Genomic DNA, 21,052 nt, shown 5'->3' with positions numbered 1-21,052 from the left:
GAAAGTAAAAGCATAAAAGAGTTAGAATTTCCAAAAATTAGGAAGTTTACATTGCAGGTTTATAATACTTACTTATATATATCGTTTTATTTATTTTTCTATAAATATTTAGATATAACCATATCTATATTTTTTTCAAATTTATCTTGATTCAGTATCAATCACTATGGATAGGAAATTTACAAATGTCAGAAAAATGAAGGATGAAAACCAAAAAGTAACAGTGTAGTTAGGCTGAGATCTATCCTAGGGAAATTGCTAGTGTCCATTATGTTCACTGGACTGATATCTGAGATGGTGGGGCTGACGTATGAAAAGAGATATGTATTCACTAAGCTTGTATTCACTAAAATTTAGTAGATCAAGAGGGAATATTTTAGAAACTTACAAAAATCCTAACAAGAGTGAATAGATTAGATGTATAAAAAAGGGAAAGGGAAAGGTATTTAAGATGGAGATGAGGAGAACTTTCTCCTTCCAGAGAGTAGTGAACCTATGGAATTCTGTACCACAGATGGTGAATGAAGCCATATTCCAGAAGAAATATGATTTTTTTTTCGGGGCTAGCGGGATCAAAGGATATGGGAAAAGGGTGGAACAGGGCATTGGATCTGGATGATCAGTCAAAATTGATGTGCCAATAGGTTGTGCCTGAGTAAAATAATCAGAATGTTCAAAAAAATTACTAAAAGGTGTATGAAGGTTGTTTATATGTGTTTTCTAATTGCCTTCAATAAACTTCAGACTCAATATTCAGGCAAATTATTGACTGGAATGCATGTAATAGTGATTGTACTCAAATTGGCAGGATGTGACTGATGTTTCCCAGTAAGACTCAGGTATTCCCTTTGGAAAACAAACTGTACCAATGTCTGCACTGTACAGAATAAAGGACATGATTTTACATATATTACGTTGGCTTTTATCTTCCGCATCTGGCTGAAGGCGCAACAAAGTTAAAATCCAGGCAATCCTAAATGATTCACGCAGAAGGGATTGCACAATATTGAAATATATAAATAGCCAAGGTATTCCGTTCATACAATTTGTATACCAAAAGGAATCCACTATCATGTGGCGGCACCCCTTGCATTTAGTAGAGATGCTGCCACACAGTGAGAGAGACCTGAGTTCAATCCTTTCTGTCAATCATTTGTATGTTCTCCTTATGTATGTGTAGATTTGCTCTAGGAGCTCTACCTTCCTTTCATATCCCAAACACATACAGGTTGGCAGGTTAATAGATCATTGTAAATTGCATTTCCTCTGTAGATGAGTGGTAGAACTGATGACAATGTGGGGAGAACATAAAACGGGATCAATGTAAGATTATTTTAAATGGGGGAGTTGTTGCTCAGGGTACTGATGAGCCTGTTTCTATGTTCTATCTTTCTTATTAACCACAAATGAAACAAATGGGATCCAACACCTTATATGATGTTGAGTGCTCCATGTACCTTAGAGGGATGGGATTTATAACATTTTAATAGGTGCATTTTGTAATAGTGGATTGTAAATCTAGTCTGGTATTTTACAAATTAGATCTGCAAAAATAATATCAAGAGTAAACAGCATATTTTCCAAAGAAATGCACATGTTAGTGACATCACTTCCTTAAGAACAACATAAGTTTGATTATATAAAACAATGATAATGGAAAACTGACTTCAAAAAAGTCTTGCAACACACACAAAATGCTGGTGGAACACAGCAGGCCAGGCAGCATCTATAGGGAGAAGCACTGTCGACATTTCGCGCCGAGACCCTTCGTCAGGACTTATTTTGTATGGAGGGGAAGAAGATCCAGTTTGCTTGCAGTCTTGGATTCCTTCTGGGTTGTGGTTGCCTGGCCCATCTGACAATGTAGCATGAATTCTATCACCCCAAAATCAGTTTTCTTTCACTCCCATTCACATGTAAATGAAATATTAAAATAATCTGCCGATGCTGGAAATCTAAAATAAAACAAGAAGATTCTGGAAATATTCAACAGGCCAGGCCACATCAGTAGTAACATTTCAGTTCTGACCTGAAACATGGACCATGTTTCGTTTTCCACACATGCAGCCTGATCTGCTAAGTATTTCCAACATTTTTCTCTTTTTATTTTAGGTTTCCTTAGAAAACTTTGCCTAAAGTATTTTTATTTATCACAGAAGAACGTTAACAGTAAATGCGACTTACCTACAAGGGAAAGAACAACGACTAGAAAATCAAAGATATTCCATGCCTGAGTGAAGTAGTATTGTCGTTGGCCCAAAAGTTTTAAAATTGCTTCAACGGTAAACAGAGCGGCAAATATTACGTTGAACCGATTTAATACTAAAGCAAACATTTTTGATTGGCCATAATGATCACATGCCATCACCAGCACATTCAGTGTAATCAAAGCAATAGTGAATGGTTCAAACCATTTGTTGCTCACAAGTTTGTAGAACTTGTAAAGTATTATATTCTAGGGAAAAGAAATGAATAATTAGTAACTAAGTATTGCATTAATTTCTGTTATATACTTAAAACAAGTTGATTTTGCAATCATTTCATGCTGATTGATATTCCACTAATACAAAAATATTACATATAAAACCCTGAAACAGTATGAAGTCCACTGTAAAGTAAAACAAATTTTCTGACAGAGAAAGCAATGCTCTCCTCTCAATATGCAATTAACCTAAGCTAATATGAACTTGTGGTGGTTGTATGGGAATTGCATGTTCAGATCTCCTTATGTGATTTTTGGGACTAATCATCACTATTGTGAGCTTTAGTACTGATACATACTCCTAGTTGTCTGAAACACCTACCAACAATAACCAACCCTTGCTCTAAAATGGGAAATCATTTGGGGTTGCAAATATTATGGAAATCATACCTTAGAGGAAGGAATACTATGGCAAATAGTAGACAAAGGAGAAGAACCACAGCTAGAAAAGGAGATGGAGAGATGTTCATTACTGATAGAGAAAAAGGAAGCCCCCATTCATCAGCAGAAGAAGTTCCAGAGGAGTGAATGGCAGGTCAAACTCCCGAGAAATGTATCTAAATATGGGAAAACATTTATAGAGCAATTCAGCACAGTACAGGGCCCTTGGCCCATCATTTACCCCATAACCTTTATCCTACTCCAAGATTAATGTAATTCTTCCTTCCCACATACTCTTCAGTTTACTTCTGTTCATGTGTCTATACAGTAAAAAGTCTTTTAAATGTTCCTCATGTGTCACCAATCTTGGCAGCCCATTTCATGAACCTACTAATCTCTGTGTAAAAATAGCCATCTCTGACATTCCCCCTATACTTTCCTCCATACACCTAAAGATTATATCTAAATGTTATGCCAACTTGTATTAGCCGTTTCAACTCTGGGAAGAAAAGTTTCTGGCTGCCATTTGATCAGTGCCTCTTATAATCTTGTACACCTCTATCAAGTCACCTCTCATCTTCCTGCTCTTCAAAAAGAAAAGCCCTAGCTCAAGCTATCCTCATAAGACATGCTTTGTAATCCAACCTTCATCCTGGTAAATCCCCTCTGCAACCCCTCTAAAGCTATCACATCCTCCTTGTTCTATAATGAAGTGACCATAACTGAACACAATACTCCAAGAGTAGTCTAACTAGAGTTTTATAGAACTGCAACATTACTTTATAGCTCTTGAACTCAGTCCATGACTAATGAAGATCACCACATCATATATCTTCTTAACCATCCTATCAACTTGTACTGCAACTTTGAGATATCTTTAGACAGGAACTCTAAGATCCCACTGTTCTTCTGTTAAGAAACTTGCTGATAACCTTGTATTCTGTAGTTTGACCTTCTAAAATGAATCACTTCACACTTTTCCAGAATTGAATTCCATCTGCCACATCCAGACCAGCACTGCGTCTTATCAATATCCCAATGTAACCTACAATATCCACATCAATTAAAGTTCAAAGTAAAATTTATATCGAGTACATACATGCCACACATACAACCCTGAGATTCTTCTTTCTGCGTGCATACTCAGCAAATCTATAGAATAGTAACTGTACACAAGATCAATGAAAGAGCAAGAGCATAGAAGGCAACAAACTTTTAAAATACAACTATAAATAAATAAATAGCAATAAATAATGAGAGCATGAAATAACAAAAAAAAAGAGTCCTTAAAGTGAGATCATTGGTTGTGGGAACATCTTCTTTTGTCCAAGAGTCTGATGGCTGAGGGGTAGTAATTGTTCTTGAACCTGGTGGTGCGAGTCCTGAGGCACTTGTACCTTCTGCCTGATGGTGGAAGCAAGAAAGGAGCATGGCCTGGGTGGTGAGGATCTTTGATATTGATACTGCTTTCCTACAACAGCATTTCATGTAGATGCACTCAATAGCAGGATTCCCAGAACAGATCTCTGCAGAACACCACTAGTCACATACTTCCAGGTAGAATATCCTCTATCTATTATCACCCTCTGCCTTCCATGGGCAAGCCAACTCCAAATCCACACAGACATGTTTCCTTGGATCCCATGCCTCCTGACTTTATGAATTGGTCTATCATAAGGAAATTTGTCAAATGTCTTACTAAAATCCATGAATACCATATCCATTTCTCTGCCTTCACCAATTTGCATTATCACTTCTTCAAGAATTAGAACATAGAACATAGAACACTACAGCACAGTACAGACCCATTGACCCATGATATTATGCCAATCTTTTAACCTACTCTAAGATCAATCTAATTGAATCAGGCCCACGAGGCACAGTTTGCCCCTCACAATGCTATGTTGAGTAGCCCTGAATGGATTATGCTTCTTCAAGAATCCTCTGCAATAATTTTCCCACCACTGATGTAAAACTCACTGGTCTATAATTCCCAGGGTTATCCCTTTTACCTTTCTTGAACAAAGGAATAACATTTTTCACCCTCCAGTCCTCTGGTACTATCTAAGTGACCAGTAAGGATGCAAAGAAATCATTGCTATTGGCACAGAAGTTTCAGCGTACCCTCTTCTTAACCTTGACATGTTCTAGCATAACAGCCCGTTCTACGCTGACCTCACATTTGTCAAGGTCACTTTCACTGGTGAATACTTATGCACAGTATTTATTAAGGACCTTTTCTATCTCCTCCGACTCAGGCATCTTTTATCCCTGATCAGCCTACCCTCACTCTAGTCATCCTTATGTTCTTCATGGATGCATAGAACACCTTGGGCGCTTTTTAATTCTACTTACCAAAGCCTTTTCATCTGCCTTTCTACCGCAGCTCTCCTAAGTTCATTCATAAGTTTCTCCCTGGCTACCTTGTAATTTTTATAAGCCCTCTCTGATCCTTGCTTCCTAAACCTTAAATATGCTTCTATATTGATCTAATCATCATGGCCAAAGATCATTACCAAAGGCACAGGAATCTTTTTCCTTGCTTCCCATAGTAATCTGGGTTATGTCCTGTCCGGGCCTGGGGACTTATCTACCCTAATGTTTTTCAAAAGTTTCAGTACATCTTTTTCCTTAACATCACTTCCCAGCATATCAGCCTGGTCTACACTGACCTCACATTTGTCAAGGTCCCTCTCACTGGTGAATACTTAAGCAAAGTATTGGAGAATTGGTACAACTCCATTTCCCTTCTGCAAAATCTTTATACAATTTTATTATGTAATAACCTCATTACTCACTTAACCTCAATCTGTCTGGAGTAGGATTTGGGAATAACAGTTGTTTGTTCCACTACATCCCCATGCTTACCACCTGCTGCTTACAGTATGTTTCACAGCTTACATATACTGCCAGCTATTCAACTACAGCATTGTTACACACACACACAGGCCAAGGGTGGACAGAATTGCCAACAACAGTAGCAGACTGACAGGCCATACATGCTGGCATCAGCTCACTCACCCAGATAAGAGAACTCTCACTGTTATTGCAGTTGAAGCTGAAACTGCTGGAGAAGCAAGGACCACAGAAATGATTTATGACATATCCTCCATCACACATTCCACATCTTCTTACTCCTGCTGTCTCTTTGGATTTAAGGGAAGCATAGACTGTGTACTTACACCTTCTCTACCCTATCACTCTGGCCTTGTGCTTTTCGGTTCATTTAGGATCATTAAGAAATTTACTCTGGCTCAGCAGAGTTGGCCAAATATTGAGTAAGAATGAAGGAGACATTCTTCCACTTGAAGTGGGGAGCTGGAAGGTGATGGGTGGAGGTGCTGAAGGCTGAAGAAGGTGAATCTGATAGGAGAGCACTGTGGACCTATTGCCTACCATCTCTTCCCCCAACATTTTTATGCTAGCTCCCTTTCTTCCCAGTCCTGATGAAAGGGCTCAACCTAAAACATCAACTGTTTGTTCCCCTCCACAGATGCTGCCCGACTTACTGAGTTCCTTTAGTATTTTGTGTGAATGTTGCTCAAGATTTTCACTGTCTGCAGAATCTCATGTGTTTGCGACTCTGCCATTTGGTCTCATGTTTGGAGAAGCAAAATGAGACATAAATGAGCTGTGCATTTGATGCTAGGTTCTGAAGGATTATTACCAAGCATATATGGGCCTCAGGAAAGCCAGCTGAAACACTGTGAAGAGGGTTTTCCTCTCTACAGGGGAAAGCTGTTGGAATGTCCAGGTCCAACCTCACACAGGCTTTGCTCAGAGCTGGAGACCACCTTTCCAGCACAGAAATTCTGGCCAGACCTATGTCTTTATTGGTGGACCCAATCACCTTGTAGGTCTGAAAGCTGATGTCTTTCCTTACACTAAAGCATAATCATTTAAAGCCTGCATGCCACTGTTGGAAGCTCACATGACTGCCATCATGGAATCAGGTACGACTACTGGATTGGGATTAGCGCAAGACATGAAGTTCTCTGACAGGTTTCTAAAATCAGTGATGTAGCACATCAGGGGAGTGCGAGTGGTTTGGGAACCTTGGAGCTGCTAGACCCTTTCAGCATAACGGAATGCATCCTCCCAGCCTGCAGCTTGATCAGCACCCTTGCTGTTGCTTATTCCTACCAGTCTGCCTTTATTACCTGCAGTCATGTGCCACTTTTACTTGTAAGAGACAAGATAGGAAATTAGTCTACATGATTTGGTTGGTGTGTCTTCCTTTGCTGAAAACTAATCAGCCTGTGGAAGCTATGGTATCAGTATTAGAGTTCTGTTACCATGGCAGTCTGTGCCAGGACATTTCTGAGACCCATTTTATATAAGGGCAGGGAGATTAAGTTGCTTTCACTGACATCTTGCATGTGACCCCACTTAACTTCTCCCTACACTGGATCCAAGCACTTAGGGTTGGACTCCTGCTGGTCAGTTGCTCTGCAGCTTTCTCTTAGACAATAGCATGCCCAGAGAACTTCCTTCCCTGGGAGAGGAGAGAGCACATTTCATCTACAAGCACTGGCAGCTCAGAAATGGGGAATCACTTTCTTCTATTGACAATCATCACTTTGAAAGACTTGTCATCTGTTGAGTAATGTCCAAAGAGACCCATTCCTCCAAGGGGAATTTTAGATTTTTGCTGATATCTATGACTAAGGAGTGTAGTTCTAAGAACAGCAATAGTAATATTATCACTAGCTCGTTTGAGTTTTTTGGAAAATAACTGACATTATTAGGGTTATTTAAATGTAATTCTGACTGCCCTTTAGTTTGTGAGGCCATTGTTTGCGTAGAGGAATCAATCTCGTTGGTGGTTTTGTTGTCATGTATATTAATGACGGATATCCTTATCTAAAGAACATTAATAGACTCAAAGGTGTGACAATCTGCTAGTCTTATGGTCACTATTATTGAATTTGCAGAGGTATTTAATGACTTGAATTTAAATTCTCCTCTTGCTGTTGAGTCCTTTGATTCATTGCCAAGTCTCTGACTATCAGCCCACTAACTTAACAACTATGCTACCACACCTCTCCAAGTATGCAAAACATCATACACGAGTCTTTTGTATGACCTTTGTAGGCTCAAACAGGTGCCAGTCATATGTAGGTTGCAAGCCATGGACATATGTTCTAATACAATTACATTTTCCCCTTATGAACTACGTATTTGATCATTTTTATTTACTACAGAATCTACACTTGTCTAATTTAAACGTTTGACAATATATCACAATCCTTGGTTCAGACACTGAATGTTATTGATTTTATCCCCAATTAAGTTAATGAATGCACATACTCATTTAACTTTACAGTGCTGCACTCAGATGCTCTCTTTCAAACGAAAGATATAGGAGCAGAATTAGGCCATTCGACCCATTAAGTCTTCACCACCATTTTATCATGGTTGATTTATTAATCCCTCTCAATCCCATTCCCCTGCCTGCCTTCTCCCTGTAACCTTTAACACCCTTACTAAACAAGAACCTATCAACCGTGGCTTTAAATATGCCCAATGACTTGGTCTCCACAGCTGCCTGTGGCAATGAATTCCACAAATTCATCATCCTCTGGCTAAAGAAATTTATCCTCATCTTTGTTCTAAAGGGACATCCTTTTATACTGAGAATGTCACCCATGCTCTTAGACTCTTCCACTATTGGAAACATTTTCTCCACATCCACTCATTTCAGGCCTTTCGATATTCGGTAGTAAGAGACAGAACCAAAGCTCTGGCCAATATTTGAACCTTGATAGACTACCGGAATATGCATGCATATCTAAGTTATTTCCCTATGAATACTATGGAATTTTGTTTCATTATTTTTCAAATTGCTTGTTAATAATTTTTGATTCCAAAACTCTGCAATCGATAGTCAGGCCAAGGACTTAAGTCTATGCACAACTTTTCTTATGCTTTATCTTCAAAGACTGATGCATCTTCAGCCTAAGCTGAAGTTTTTTTAATGGGTGGTTAAATCTTACATAATGTTTTAGAATGAGTCTGTGTGCATGTACCAGTAAGGCATGTTTTCCCTGGTGGCTCAATGCAATAAAGGAGTGTGTTATGCCCTTAATGCACGGGTCAAATAGATTCCAAACAACTGATTGATTAGAAACTCAGTGATGGAATTAAGGCAAAAAATGATCAAAAACTATTAAATTTAGAAAGTAATTATGGCAGAAGCATTGTTAATGTCCTCATAGGAAACAAGAATGTACAGTAGTGGTATATTTTTATTTATGCAGAATACTGTTCCTTCTTTATTCTGTACAGAATAGTGAGTTAAGCCTTGGTGTAGCATGCTTTTTTTTTTCATTTTATCTGTTAATGATGAAGTGAGTCATGGCATGGCATATAAGACATTTCAATAGCCATTACACTGCAGTAAAGATTCTCTTTAGAGTTGGCTGACAGCTACTATTGTTCACTAGATACTGAACAAGTATTAGCATACAGTCTAATGCAAGGGAAAAAGGGTCGCTATCAATGTTTATGTCCAGCTTAAACCCCCAAAACATAACACAATGAACAAATAAATGTAAAAAAAAACATTTTTATGTAACCAGTTTAGGAAATTAATCTTAGACTAAAAGAACTGAGTGGTTTCACCAGAGTGAAGCAATTTTAGTGTTCATATGTATGGGTGCATATGAGCTTAATGCTTCCTGAATGGGATGCTGTCAAAAATACAAAGTAATGCTCGTAAATTTTGAAAAAAATTATGCATTAGAAAAATAAATAAATGAATGCATTTATTTAAATAATCATAAGGTACAGTGTTAGGCAGGGGACAGTTGGGCTTATGTTCTGCAAAAGATTTCTTTAAATATACTGCAAATGTGCCTTGGGCTGGAACATACTTGGGAGACCCAGAAATCATGATCCTAAGTTATGTGATTGTTTTGTGTAAAACATTTTAATCTGTTTTGATCAGCATTTAACAATAGAATTTCCCTTGAAATTTTTTGTCCTTTCTTGCTGTATTAGAAGTCCTAGGTGAGCCCATAAGTGATGATGTGGAGAAACTACCCATCCGGAGTTTTACCACAGAACTGTTGAACTTGCACAGAGAATCGGGCGGCTGGACTGTATTCAGGGATTCATCTTCAATCTGGATGAGTATGCTGCAGTTGTTACTGACTTCATTAAAACCCGTGTGGATAAGTGTGTGCCTACAACGACTTACTGTACATTCCCAAACAAAAAGCCGTGGATGAACCAGGAGGTATATTGTCTGCTGAAGGCAAGATCTGTGGCATACAAGTCTGGCGACCCAGGCCTGTACCAGAAAACCAGGTAAAATTTGCAGAGGGCTATTTCAAGGGCGAAGAGACAATTTTGAATGAGGTTGGAGGCAACATTGGATGTACAACAACTCTGGCAGGGTTTGCAAGACATTACTTCCTACAAAGCGAAACCCAATAGCATGAATGGCAGTGATGCTTCACAACCAGATGAACTCAACACTTTCTATGCCCACTTTGAAAGGGAGAACATAACTACAGCTGTGAAGATCCCTGCGGCACCTGATAACCCAGTGATTTCTGTCTCAGAGGCCAATGTTAGGCTGTCTTTAAAGAGAAAGGTGGAAAGCCCAATGGAGTACCTGATAAGGCTCTGAAAACTTCTGCCAACCATCTAGCGGGAGTATACAAGGATATTTTCAGCCTCTCACTGCTACGGGCAGAAGTTGCCACTTGCTTCAAAAAGGCAACAATTATACCAGTGCCTAAGAAGAATAATGTAAGCTGCCTTAATGATTATTGCCCGGCAGCACACATCTACAACGATGAAATGCTTTGAGAGGTTGGTCATGACTAGACTGAACTCCTGCCTCAGCAAGAGCCTGGACCCATTGCAATTTGCCTATCACCACAACAGGTCAACGGCAGATGCAATTTCAATGGCTCTTCACATGGCTTTAGACCACCTGGACAATACAAACACCTACGTCAGGATGCTGTACATTGACTATAGCTCAGCATTTAGTACTATCATTCCCACAATCCTAATTGAGAAGCTACAGAATCTGGGCCTCTGTATCTCCCTCTGCAATTGGATCCTCAACGAAAGATCACAATCTGTGCAAATTGGTGATAACGTTACCTCCTCGCTGACAATCAACACTGATGCACCTCGAGGGTGTGTGCTTAGCCCACTTCTCTATTCTCTCTATACCCATGACCGAGTGGCTAGGCATAGCTCAAGTACCATCTGTAAATTTGCTGATGATACAACCATTGTTGGTAGAATCTCAGAGTTGACAAGAGGGCGTACAGGAGTGAGATATGTCAAATCAGGGGAAAGATGTCTGAATACGAAGATGGGGGGACGGGAAGGAGGACAATCTAGAATGTGATAAGTGAAGCCAGGTGCATGGGAGAGGAGAGACATAGTAAGAAGCTGGGAGGTGATAGGTGTCAAAGATAAAGGCTGGCAAAGAAGGAATCTGACAAGAAAGGAGAGTAGATCATGGGAGAAAGGGAAGGATGAGGGGCATTAGGGGAAGTGATAGGCATATGAGGAGAGTTCAGGATTTCTGCATGTCCTTAAGAAATGTATGATTGCTAGAGCATTGTTGGTAATTCAATCCCACCATATTGAGAATAGTCTAAAGTGTCATATTATTTGAACCAAATGATTTAAGCTGCATTAATTGGGTCTTTCTCTCTTTTTCAACTGTGATTATACTCTCATTATCTGTGATAATCAAGAGTAAGCTATAAACTTTATTTTAAGAAATATCTTCAAGTGAAGCATGAAAAAATGTTCTATCAATTCTATAGAGATCAGGATTGAACCTTATCCCTTATTCTGTCCACACTCTCTATAGCCTTCTCTGACCCACTCCTCTGGAAACTTTCCCAAACAGTAATAATGAAGTTAAGGATGTAAAACTGGCAATTCCTATCAAATTGTTTGTATGTAGATATGAAACCAAATTTTGCTTAATTATACCAGTGAAGTCCAGATAGTTTCCATCCGTGTTTAACATTTTGGTTCATGCTGCTTTTGTAAAATTGGGCCCAGATCAACTGCATATGTTCGAAGCAATGAGTCATCAGATGATGGCTGGACCAAAGACTGAGGAATTCCAAGTGCAAAGTCTTTCTGCACGTGAAGATTGCAAGAAAGATTTTGCCATCTGTTGAGTAATTTCTAGCACTATTTACAATTCCATAGCCTCTTTCCTCTAGGCTGCATGTCAGATTTTTTTTATTGATAACCTGGAATAAGGGAATGCATATTAGAGCTAGGACCATCAATATAATGTTATCACTAGCATATTCATTTGATTTTTTTGGAAAATCACATGCAATATTAGTGCACAGTTCCAAATGTCCTTCAGTTTGCTAGGCTATCCGGCGTGAATGAGTACTGGTTTCCCCCTAGTAAGATATTAAAAGCTGAGGTATGCATGCCATTCTGCATGCCTAGCACAACAAAATAATTTGCTGGGAAAGAAATAAACCCCCACAATGCTTAGCTTCTTTCACAACTTTCTCTATTAGGGAAGCAGCTGATAATAGCCTACAGTAGGATTTAGTCACCAAGTGGGAGGCAATGAATACTTCCATCAAATAAAGGACCAAGTGCCTCGCTGTGACCTTCAATAATGTCCTCAGTTCTAAGCCCCAGCATCTACTGGTCACCATGTGCAATAGTTTGGTTTTAATGAGGGCATGTCAGAGTCTGCAGCACTGAACTGGTTCCATGGCTCTGGACTCACTTTCAGAGACTCTGCGGTTCATGTTCTTTGTGGTATTGGTTTACTTTATTTTATAATTTTGCATGATGTGTTTACTTTTTCTCACATTGAGTATTTGATGGTTTTTATTGTGTTGGCTTTTTTTAGTGGGCTCCATTGTGTTTCTTTGCTTTGTGGCTGTCTGTAATAAGATGAATCTCCAAGCTGTATATGGTATACATACTTTGATAATAAGTGTATTTTGAGACTGGGTAATTTGTGGCATATGAATCATCAAACGAATTAAGAGTGTCGTGAAACATTTATCATACACCTGGAGCAATATTCAGGAACCCTGTCAGCATTTACGTCAAAGCCGATTGCAGAAACTGGAATCTGGAGCAACAAGCAATCTGCTGGAGGAAAGTAACTGTTCACATTCTGCATTGAAACAGTGTACCAGGGCCTGACCTAATCTGCATCCTGTTCAAGAGTTTTGACCCTTAAAATGTCGACAGTTCTTTTCCTCCCATAGATGCTGCTCAATCTGCCATGTGCCTCCAGCAGATGGGTTGTCCTAGATCAAAGTAGTCTGTTGACATCATGAGTCATGATTTCTACTCACAGAAAATTGTGATTGCTATATGATGCTTTGTATGGAATGCACTGTAATAACCCAGCGACAAAGAAAGACTGCCATGTGAACAATATTGCTACCATCAACTTGACCAAAAATACAGGGAAGATACTAAATGAGGTGAGGCAGACAGAGAAGCTGAGGGGTTTAGGGAATTATTTTCAGAACTCATCATCTGGCTCTTAAGATCACACTTGAATTTTTTTTTCAAAGGTTCTTTCCAGTCTCAGATTAAATTCAAATAACTGGCTTCTTTGTGAATAAACATCAAGATATGTTGCCTGGCTTTTGGTGAGAAAAGCTGTTCTTCTCAGGGCATCACTATATTCTGCAATTCTGCTAACCTTTGATTTTATTCCCTTTTATCAATAATTATTATAGCAAATGGTATAAGTCTTAGCAGCATGTAAAGACAGAGATAATCTGGGGTATCTTTGAAAATAGCAGGACATATTGAAAAGTCTGGCAGTGAAGATGGAATCCTGGCTGTATTAAAAAGGCACTGATTACAAAGATGAGGAGATTATGTTACATTTTTGGCCCCATTTGGATTACTGTACTTAACTTTGTACAGTCATTTGTGGCCTGGAAGGTACCACATGAAGAGATTGTAAGGCAGATGAAGCAACAATTGTTAAAGTGGAACTAGATGGACATTTCAGATGAAAAATATTGCAGGACAATAAGAAATGCATAAGAGTGTGATTAATTGAATTGTAAAGGCTACTAATTGACTATCAAAGAGGCAACCTGGATACAATGTCCTTCCACTGTGCTGTATCATTTCAAGGAGAAGTAAGGATTGAAAGCGCAAGTTGCTGGAGTTGGAGAAATCAAATTCTGTGTGGTTTATCAGCTGGAATTGAATATAAAGATAGAAACATTGAACAAATACATGACCATTTTGTTTTGAATCTAATGGAAGATCTGAAGCCAATAAGGAACAGTCTCAACAGGTGTATCAGGCAAGCAGGGTATAGGTTAGGATGTGAAAAATGCAAATCTAGCTGAATTAATATTACCTGTTCGGAAGATGGAGGTCTAATCAGCACAATTTTGACAGAGTCAACTCTAAAGATTGCAAAAAGCAGGGCTGATAATTTCAGCAGCAAAATGACATATACTGTATAGTTATGGGCTTGGATGATTTACTGGAAGTGAAAGTTATATGTGATGCATTGGACATGGCAACATATGATAAAAATGTAAGCAGTTTGAAAAAGTTGGGATAAATTTTGGCTCTAAGGTGTTTGAATTTGAGGACAAGGGTGTGCTGTTTCTGTTCTAAGATGATGGACATTTTGAAGTTAACTTTTCTAGGTTTAGTTAGTTTACTTCATGTGGTTTCACACACTTTATATTCAAGTTGTGGAACTTTGCACAGCTGATATAAGCTGGAAGTATCCAACAGCTGATTATTTCCAGATGATAAGCACAGAACGTTCAATCCTTTTAATCAACAATGTGCCCCAGTTCTGATGATGAACAGTACAGAAGGTCAGAACCTAAAACTGCAGATCCTTGAAATCTGAAATAAAAGCAGAAATTGCTGGAAATAGTCCATAGATCTAGCCGTATTGGAAACAGAACTAACAGTTCAGATTGAGGACCTTTCATAAGAACAGGTGATAACTAGAAATCAAACATGTTTTAAGTTGCATAGAAGTGGGTGGGTTGAAAAAAACAAAGAGTAACATTTATGATATATTGGAGAACAAGAGAAACTGTGATGCAAATGTTGGTGTGGCTGGCTAAGAAAGGATGGTGAGCACTTGTTACTTGTAGATGATCTGTTTGGGAAGAAGATGAATGAGGATAGAGGAGACAAAGAAGAAAGTGCTGAAACTGTGAAATCTTGTACATTGTTGTTGCTCGAAGTCTGAAATTAAAGAGATTCTGGAAATCTCCAGCTGCTTTGACAGCATCTGTTTTTGTTTCTTTTTGGCAGACAATCTGAGGAAAGAGTAAAATTAAATCAATATTACAGACTCATAGCCTTTTACGTTACAGGGTGATTGGCCAAATCAATATTTTTCCGCAGGTATTACCTACTCTAACCTACCTCCATCTATAGAGGAAACATTAATTTATTAAAGTTCATTAATCAACCCCCAGAATTGTCATCAAACCTATTGACAAAGATGACACTGTTATTGTTCTGCAAAGTGACCTCTGACTCACCTCCTCATATTCCCTTACATTTAATTGGAATAAAGGAGTTAATTATTGTCCACTGAGAAACTATGATTGCATCAGATAGTTATCTACACCCTATCAATTAATTTTAAATGGACTTCAGCGTTAATTTCCTTTTTAGCTGATTTTGGTGAAGATCATCCTAATGGAAGTGGTCCAAATGAAAGTCATGGATACAGCCCAGTGGAGGCAAAACCCTCCCCACCATTGAACATATTTACATTGAACACTGCCCTATGAAGGAAGCGCTCATCATCAAAGACCATCACCATCCTGGTCACACCCTCTCCTTGCTACAACTAGTACAGAAGACTTAATTTCTTCACCATCAGGTTCAGGAGAAGATACTTCCCTACAACCATCGGGTTCCTGAGCTGACATGAATAACTTCGTTTACAACTAATTTGAACAGATACTACAACCTCAGGCTCACTTTCATGGACTCTTTACCACTCATGTTCTCAGTATTGTTTTCATTGCAGTTTGCCTTCTTTTGCACATTTGTTCATCTTTAAGATCATAAGAACATAAGATATCAGAGCAGAATTAGGTCATTCAACCCATCTAGTTTACTCAGCTATTCAGTCACCAATGACTTATTTTCCCACTAAACCATTGTCTATGTATAGTATTTTGTGATACTCTATTGAATTTCCTATTTCTTGTAAATACCTCTAAGAAAATGAATCTCAAGGTAGTATTTCGTAATCTATATGTAAATTGATAATAAATTTACTTTGAACTTCTTGAACTTTTGGACTTAATGAACATACACTTAAATGAAATAATTTCATGGTAGGGACTTCTCAAGAACTACCTCTATAGCTTTATTGGAGATGGTGCAGTAATGACAGGAATGGGAATTTCTAGCTAGTTATGCTGTTTGTCGATTTTACTTACTTTCTGCCAAAGTTATGTCAGGAAATCTAGAGAACCCCTGTGGAAATTCCTGACAAATGTGCTCAGAGAAGAAGGCTTACATTTGGAAACAGAGACATAAAGCAATTTCTGACAGTTCTGTGCAATAAGGCACAATGCTTAGCACACTGTTAGAATGTGAAGGTTTAAACCTCCAAGATCACTTGAATTTCAGGGAAGTGTTGCAATGGTGTGGAGAAGATTTAAAAAGAAAATAAATTGATTTGTTTATGGCAATCTATAGATCTTGGACACCAAAGAAAGCACTTCATCTGATGAGGAAGAAATGAAGCTGTGCATTTTATTTCTGTTCAAGGAATAACCAAAGATATGGAACCTGAAGGCAATAATAAGCACATCTGAGAAACATTTCATATTATATATGAAAAATATTTGCTTAATACTATGTTTCTATCTGAGGGACGGGGAGAGGGGGAGAGGGAGAGAGTGAGAGAGTGTGAGAGTGTAAGTGTGAGAGAGTGTGAGATAGTGTGTGAGAGAGATAGAGACACAGAGAGAGAGAGAGAATTGACCAATATACAATAGACTTGTTGCCAAATCATGTTGAGAGCACATTAGATAGATGGTCATAGCTGGGATAAAAGTTAATGAAATTAAAGCCAGATTACTGAGAGAGGAAAAAAAAAGAGTTCAGATCTCTAAAAGGCTTGTGATATTTGCAGTATAGCAGAAGCCAGGAAAAGATAGTGAGAGTTCTTAAGCAATACCAGCATCATTATATGTTATGAGTGCAACAGAGATGTCACTTCATACAGAGAAATAATCCAATCCAGCTGGTCAAACAGATTGTGAACTGTAGAGATTGAGGGAAATTGGATAAAATGGCCAATGTCTAGCCTCCAGCTGAATGTGTGTGTGTATGTAATGGAAAAAATACTATTTGCTACAGAATGCCATCCATATCGGATAGCAAGGAATAAAAAAGAGCTTGGAAAAACAGATAAGAGTGAAAATAATATGAATGATGATGTCTGGCAGGTGGTGATATTATATGGCTAGTTAATCACTTGAACAATAAAAAAGTTTATTTCAAATTCAATCATTTTATTGATTTGGCTTTATAACAAACATGTATGGATTGAGTATCAGTAGAAAAGACAGAAAGCAGGGTAGGAATAAGTTTGTCTTTCCCTGCTGTTGGTGGTCTCCAACATTTGCAGGTTCGGAAATTGCTACCAACAGGGATACACAGGAAATAGTACTGAGCCTTCAGCTGCTCACGGTTCATGTTAATAGGTTAGATGAAAGTTAAAATTGTAAAAAAAAATCTAACTTTACTGAAGATACAAGCTAGATTTCAAATTAACCTGTGGGAGGATGCAAAGTGAATAAAGAGTGACATCGACAGGCAGATGAAGTATAATTTTGGAACATGTAAGATTGTGTTCTTTGGTAAATAAAATTAAAAGAATTGAAAACTTAGTCAATGTTAGTGCTTATTGTGTTGTTTTGTGAGATATAAAATATAAGCAGGTGAGTAGAGTAAATGGTTAGGAAAGCAAATGTCATGTTAGTCTTTCTTGAGTTAGGTTTAGACTACAAAAGCAGAGAGGTGTTACTAAATTTGTACAGAATGTTGGTGAAATCTCACTTTTTTGGTATCCATATATACAGCAGGAAATTCTTACTTTGGGTTCAGAGCAGCTTATTTTCACAAGGTAGTCGTCTAACGAAGAGAGACTGAATAAGATTAATTTGTATTCACTGGATTTTAGAAGAATAGATGGTGATAGGATGGTGACATATAAGATACTGAAGACTGACAGAAGAGTTATAGAAAGTTAGCTTCTTTCAGCTGTGAATTCCAGAATAAGGCTAAGTTTTATGTTCAGAGTTTGGTCATTTAAAACTGAGGTGAGAAGAAGATGAAGAGATATTTCTCTTCCTATAGAATGTCCTAAATCTTTGGAATATAGACATTATACACAGTTCTGAGTTTGGAAGGCTTTTTACACTAAATGGCTAGAAGATATTGGGATTGGGGCAGGAGAGTAGTGGACTGAAACATAGGACAGGGCAGGATAGTGGTTCATGGCTGAGGATCATTCATGATATTAAATAGTAGAATGGGCTAAAGTGTGGTTTTGGACTGCTATTTTCTCTGTTTTTATATTATGCCACTGTCATAAGAAGCCAGGTGCAGTCCACAAATTATTTGCAATTTTGTTAAATATTTTAGTGACAATATCAAGCCAATGGAAAATGAATTGTGGCCTGTGAAATACAAAAAATATCAAAGTACATGATTATAATTATAGACCAAAAATGCAGGCAATCCATGAACATTTGCAGATGTGAACAAGAAGACAAACCTAAAGAATAGAGCAGTCATTAAGAATAAGTTTATAAAAGAATGTGAACACATTCAGAGACTTATAATACATGGGCTTGACAGCAGAGGCAAGTGTACAATTAAGCACTCACCCATCAAAGGTAGTGACATTTATCCCCTCTGACTAAATTCAGAATGAGACAGATACAAATTCAAAACATCAATTATATGAAAAAGAAGGCAGGAGCATAATGGCTGTGGTCAACTTACAGAGCGGAAATGAGAAAATACAGAAAATATAGAGCCACAAGCATCTCATTATCCCAAACAGATCATTAAAAAATGTTAACTGTTATGAAAGCTAAAATATATTAGCATGTTTACAACATGTTTTGGCTACAGGCAAATACAATTAGATGGACTTTTCAAAAGTATGCACATTAAATGGTCTCCTGGAGAAACCTGGAGAAATATGCAACAAAGGTGCTGATGGAAAGTAAACTACCTGAGTGGTGATCCTGAAAGAATCAGATCTGCAGACTTTACAAAGAGAGTGATGGGGCAGCAAAACTTGCCATTTTTTCCTATGGAGATGGCTCATTCTAACACAGTTTGCATTTTCCTGGGACAGATGAGGGGCAAAAAAATTAAAGAACTCTCTATTACCCTTGACTTTTGGTGGGGGTAAAGTTATAAATTATGACATAAATCAAAATTTGTATTGCATTGTCAGTTTGTGGGTTTGGGTCAGATTTTCAATAAAGGTTTGGTAGGTGTTATTTGTACAAAGCCATTAAATCAATGTGGTTAAAGGATGGACAAGTGCCAGTTTCTTCCTTCTTTAATGGAGTGCACACATGATTAGTTACATAACCTTCCAAAGAAATAAAAAGTAACAAAGAAATGTTCTATACTTTACTATACAAAGATTCTTCCAAGTACTCAGTAATGAAGTACACACTTGCTTTACACACAGCCTCTTCCATTATCACCTAACAGCTGTTAATGCTTATGTTTTCACTACTAGAGGTGTTGTTAAGCATGTGGAAAAGGAATCATTTTCCTGTAAATATAACATAATAGTTCACATTTTTAATTTGTACCTTACAATGAAAATATTTATAAATTGGTTTTGGAAGAATACAACTATTTCATCAGATCTTATGCCAGTGTAACTCAACAGTTCAGCATTTTTTCCCAATGAGTAGTTCCCAAGTGTCATAAAAGCATCATAGGTGGAATTGGAAGGACTTCAGGTAGGGCAATTGTTTTGAGCATTCCGTTGATTCTGTGTAATGGTGGAAGTTTTCCTCAAAAAATAAGTGGAGGAAATTGTTCATGTTTTAGACTTGGAGGAACGTGGGGAGATGAGCATGGAAAATAATAAGGATTTAGTGATACAATCCTCATGTGCTAAACACACCATGATGTTTGAAAACTCTGAATACCCACCAGAGCCAGATGACCCACTAAAATTCAAATCATTGACCTGCAATATGCTTATAGACTGGCTGCTGTCTCCATATCACCAGTAGCTCAGATGGGGAAGAGACAGCAGCAAGTCAGCTTGTGTTAGGGTTGAGGAGTTGGTAGGGAGCTGGAGTGCCTTTCTGTTCTGTACAAAACCAGCTTGAGCCACTGTCACTCTGCTTTAATCCTCCCTTAGATTGGCTCTTGTCCTAGGAAGTCTCCTGCTGGAAATCAAAATTCACTCGAGTAAAGATGTACACAGATGGAGGTCCTAAAGCTATCATGGGCATCAAACATATAACTTGTAATGCTGTTTTATTCTATATATACAGTTCTTCCATAACAATGATAATTTATTGTTAGCTGTTAAATATATTAATCATGTAAAAGTTTTTGAACACTTTTTTAATAATGCAGTTTCTTATTATAAAAGTGTACCTTTGGAGTTGGGATTTTCTTAACTGGTTTTGTCTTACTTAGACGTTTAAGTGTGCCATAAAATCTTCTTTGATCTTCTGTGAGAACTGTAACCAAAGCCCCTTCTTTTCGTGACTGCAACAAAATCAATGGGAAATTCAGAAATGCATAAACTTAGACAAAATCTTTACTTATTGCAGCATAGATTTCAGCTGTGATTACAGCATTTTAACAAAGTGTTGTCTGTTTTAGTGAGACATACAATTTCTGTTGTGTTTTCTTTGACTTAGCAGTACTCCCTCTGAGAATATCAGTAACAAAGAGGTATATGCCTGTTTTCAATTACTGAATCATATATGTCAACCCATAGTTCAACCAAATTCCCAACTTCAACAGAAATAAACAAACAATGCTGTCTATGAGCCTCGACTAAATAATGTTAATTTTAATTACTGTAGCTAAAGTTCACATTCAATGAAAAATAAACAAGTAGGCGTGACTATATAATTCAATTCTAATAAAACTTTGTTTTTGGCTTATTGTGCTAATAATGGA

The 21,052-nt window shown here is 37.8% G+C and overlaps 1 protein-coding gene across 1 annotated transcript in view; it reads right to left on the bottom strand.

The window, feature by feature from the left end:
* LOC140738144 (sodium channel protein 1 brain-like) overlaps positions 1–21,052 on the bottom strand; it is a 138,336-nt gene that overhangs the window by 2,092 nt on the left and 115,192 nt on the right. Inside the window, exons 15-18 of the mRNA XM_073065287.1 lie at positions 20,519–20,622; positions 15,266–15,271; positions 14,983–15,156; positions 2,185–2,455 (exon numbers count right to left, since the gene is read on the bottom strand). Coding sequence (XP_072921388.1) covers positions 2,185–2,455; positions 14,983–15,156; positions 15,266–15,271; positions 20,519–20,622 — 555 coding nt within the window. The remainder of the gene's footprint in view (positions 1–2,184; positions 2,456–14,982; positions 15,157–15,265; positions 15,272–20,518; positions 20,623–21,052) is intronic.

Source organism: Hemitrygon akajei, chromosome 13 (genome assembly GCF_048418815.1).
Source record: "Hemitrygon akajei chromosome 13, sHemAka1.3, whole genome shotgun sequence".
Lineage (NCBI taxonomy): Eukaryota > Metazoa > Chordata > Chondrichthyes > Myliobatiformes > Dasyatidae > Hemitrygon > Hemitrygon akajei.
This window is presented reverse-complemented; position numbering and strand designations above follow the sequence as displayed.